This window comes from Choloepus didactylus, chromosome 4, assembly GCF_015220235.1.
Source record: "Choloepus didactylus isolate mChoDid1 chromosome 4, mChoDid1.pri, whole genome shotgun sequence".
NCBI lineage: Eukaryota > Metazoa > Chordata > Mammalia > Pilosa > Megalonychidae > Choloepus > Choloepus didactylus.
In genome coordinates, this window is record NC_051310.1 from 598159 (window position 1) to 601390 (window position 3232).

A 3232-nucleotide genomic window follows, 5' to 3' on the forward strand; every position below is an offset into this window, starting at 1 on the left:
TCTGTGCCTGCACAGCGAGGGTCCCGTGCAAAGGGCAGTGGGGTGTGTGGGGTGGTCCCTGCATGGTCCCGGTGATGACCCTCCGATGTGAGCCCCTGGAGTGAGGAGCCCCCACTCCGTCCTCCTGAACCTTTAGCACCCCAGGTCTGCAGGGACACAGCTGGGGCTCTGGTCAGCAGCCTATGCAGTCCCTGGCCCGAGTAAGGGTGGGGGGCAAACAGGTGAGGGGGGTTAGCAGGTCGCAGTGGGCCCTGTCACAGAACACAAAGCACACCTGTTCCTGAGCTCTACCCTCTGTGTTCTCAGCCAGGTGCATATTTCTGCAAATCCACAGCATCTCTGTTCCTGGGACCCTTGGAGAACAGCCCCCCGGTTAGGATGTGCATGTTGTCACCTCTTTGTTCTCAGGCAGTCCTTACCCACGGAGAAACACCCGAGGCAGCAGCTCAGACACTCCCTCTGCCCTGGGTGCCTGGGCCTGGGGTGCAGGGAATCAGGGGAGGGAGGGAAATGTTCATCTTGGGGTGGATGGATCAGTGGCTCCTTGGGCCCTGGGCGTGGAGCACAAGGAAGACGGTTTCTGTCTGACCTGGGTCTGGTCCTGCCTAAGGGGCCGGGGTCAGGCTTGGGATGATGGAGAGGTGAGCGAGGTCAGGGATCTCACAGCCCTTGCAGCTGGGTGGGTGCATTGGCAGGAGGTCCTGGCAGCTCCCAACTTGGGTCTGTGCCTTTCTTCCCTGTGTCCCCAGCCTTTGGGACAGCCTGACCCTCACTGAAAGGACAAGCTGTCCACATAGCCCAGAAGAACCTGGAGGTGGTTAGAGCCTGGAATCGGGCTCCTGTTGGTAGCTAGTCCAGCTGCTCAGACACAGCCCTGGTAGCCCCCAACCCAGCACCCAGCTGCCCCAGACTCTGGGGAGCAGCACAACATGGATGAGGCAGGGTGGGGCCGTCATGGTTTTGATGAGAGCCTGACAGCAAGTTAATGCACATGAGCTTTGACAGTGCCCCCTGCCTACTCCAAGCCTGGGGGTGCACCCCAAGACTTGGACTCCTCTGGAGCCATGACCACTTGCCAGGGTGCACCCCAGATTGTGAGTTCCCACATGGCATTCAAAATCCCCACCTGAGCCATCAGTCCTGCCCACCTTGCCCCCTCTGCAGGTGAGAATTCCATCCTGTCTTTGAAGCAATCTTCTCTCTGAAGCCTCACCCAGTCCCCAGGTGAGATGGTTTTTCCTCTTTGGAAGAACAGAAGCCTGGAGCCCCCTGGGCTATCCAGATGGGCATCTGTGTCTTCTGAGCTCCATGAACCATCTCCAAGTCACTTTCACATTTCCTTTTAATATAGGAAATATTCACAATTAACCTGAAAACATGCTGCACTTTCTAAGAAAACTACTGAGTGTTGTTGCCCCAGCCACCACCCAGAAAGAGAAGCTGTCATGGGAGGTGGTTCTGAGAGCTGGAAGGGAGTTAGGTTTTTTGACCAGAAGAGAAGAGATCAAAGCTCAATTGGAGAAAGTTTTATTGTAGCCATGCACCAGTGGGCTGAAGCCTAAGAAGGGCAGCAGCTCTGAACAAAGGTGAGAGTACAGTTTTATAGCTTTTCGAGAGGGGGTTGGGGGAATAATTGTTGGTGGGTAAGACAGAGAAGTAAGGAGTTGACATCAGGGGATTGGTTTGCTCCAGGGTAAGCTGAGGAGTTCATGTCAGGTAAGATAAGGAGTTGATATCAGGGGTGTTTGGGGTAAGACAAGGGATTAACATCAGGGGGGTTATGTTGGGGGTGGGGAGTTTGGCCTAACATAGAGGTTCTGGGGATTGGGGGTGTCCAGAGGGGAGAGTTAACCCTCAGATCATCTCCCTTAGTGCTGGGACATATGTTAACATCTTTGCCGAGTGCTTCCAGGGCAGAGGCTCCACCACACTCATCCCTGAGAGTCTTAGCAGGACCTGAGTGTAGACAGGCCATGTCACCCACCTGGTCCTTGTGTCTCCCTCTGCCAGGTGCTGGCTGCTTCCCAGGAACCCCGGAGACCCTCCACACCCAATGGCAGCAATCAATCTCACGGCCGTGGTGGAGTTTGTCCTGCAGGGCCTCTCAGAAAACCCCCAGCTGCAGGGTGTCTTCAGTGCTCTCTTCCTCCTCCTTTACCTGACAGCTCTTGCAGGGAACAGCCTCATCCTCATGGCCATCTGCCTGAACCCAGGGCTCCACACACCGATGTACTTCTTTCTCACCAACCTGGCCATCTTAGACATTGTCTGCACATCCACTAACCTCCCCAAGTTGCTGGAGATTCTGATGGGTCAGGGCAGCACCATCTCCTACGGAGGCTGCATGACCCAGCAATTCTCCTTCACATGGATCCTGGGGGCTGAGCTGCTGCTGCTGCTCACAGTCATGGCATATGACCACTACATGGCCATCTGCCAGCCCCTGCACCATCACACACTGATGAGCAGACCCCACTGTGCCCTGCTGGCAGGCAGCGTGTGGGCAGTCAGTGGGGTCAACACTTCTGTGCACACTGGCCTGATGGCATGGCTAACATTCTGTGGCACCAATCAGATCCATCACTTTTTCTGTGAATTACCCACACTGTTGCTGTTCGCCTGTGGTCCAAAGAACCTGAACAACATCATGATATTTATTGCAGATGGGTTCTTTGGGGTGGTCAACTTCCTGCTCACCATGCTGTCTTACGCCTTCATCATCGCCAGCATCCTGCGCATCCGCTCGGCTGAGGGCAAGCGCAGGGCCTTCTCTACCTGCTCCTCCCATCTCCTGGTGGTCTGCCTGTGCTACTGCACTCTCATCTACACCTGCTTCCTCCCAGGGTCTGAGTCCTCCACGGAAAATGGCAAAGTGGTCGCCATAATGTACACATCAGTCAGCCCCACCCTGAACCCACTCATCTACAATCTGCGCAACAAGTATGTAAAAGTGGCCCTCAGGAGGGTGCTTCCCACATTCAGGAAATGAAAGGAAAAAGCCAAGGTGACTTTTTATAGATGTTAAGGAATTAACTAAATAATAACATTTGATATCTGGTACAAGTGTCAAGGAGTAGAAGGTAATTCATGTGATAGACTTAAAAACAAAGTGCTCCCATATTGGGAACTGGCCACTTCCTCTTTCATGGTGGGTCTCTGGCTCTGGAGCGAGGCCCACTGTGCTCACTGCTTCATGCATTTGACAGGGGGTCCCTCGATATCCTGCTTTGCA

General features: G+C 54.4%; 1 protein-coding gene across 1 annotated transcript; it reads left to right on the plus strand.

Moving 5' to 3' along the window:
- Positions 1-2053: 2053 nt before the first annotated feature.
- LOC119530954 (olfactory receptor 13A1-like) lies at positions 2054-2989 on the plus strand. The gene has a single exon (XM_037831608.1). It carries the CDS (start codon positions 2054-2056, stop codon positions 2987-2989), a length of 936 nt encoding a protein of 311 aa, XP_037687536.1.
- The last annotated feature ends 243 nt before the right edge of the window (positions 2990-3232 follow it).

Excerpts from the sequence above, each read along its gene's own strand:
- LOC119530954 (XM_037831608.1), top strand. The coding sequence starts at position 2,054 with ATGGCAGCAATCAATCTCACGGCCGTGGTGGAGTTTGTCCTGCAGGGC.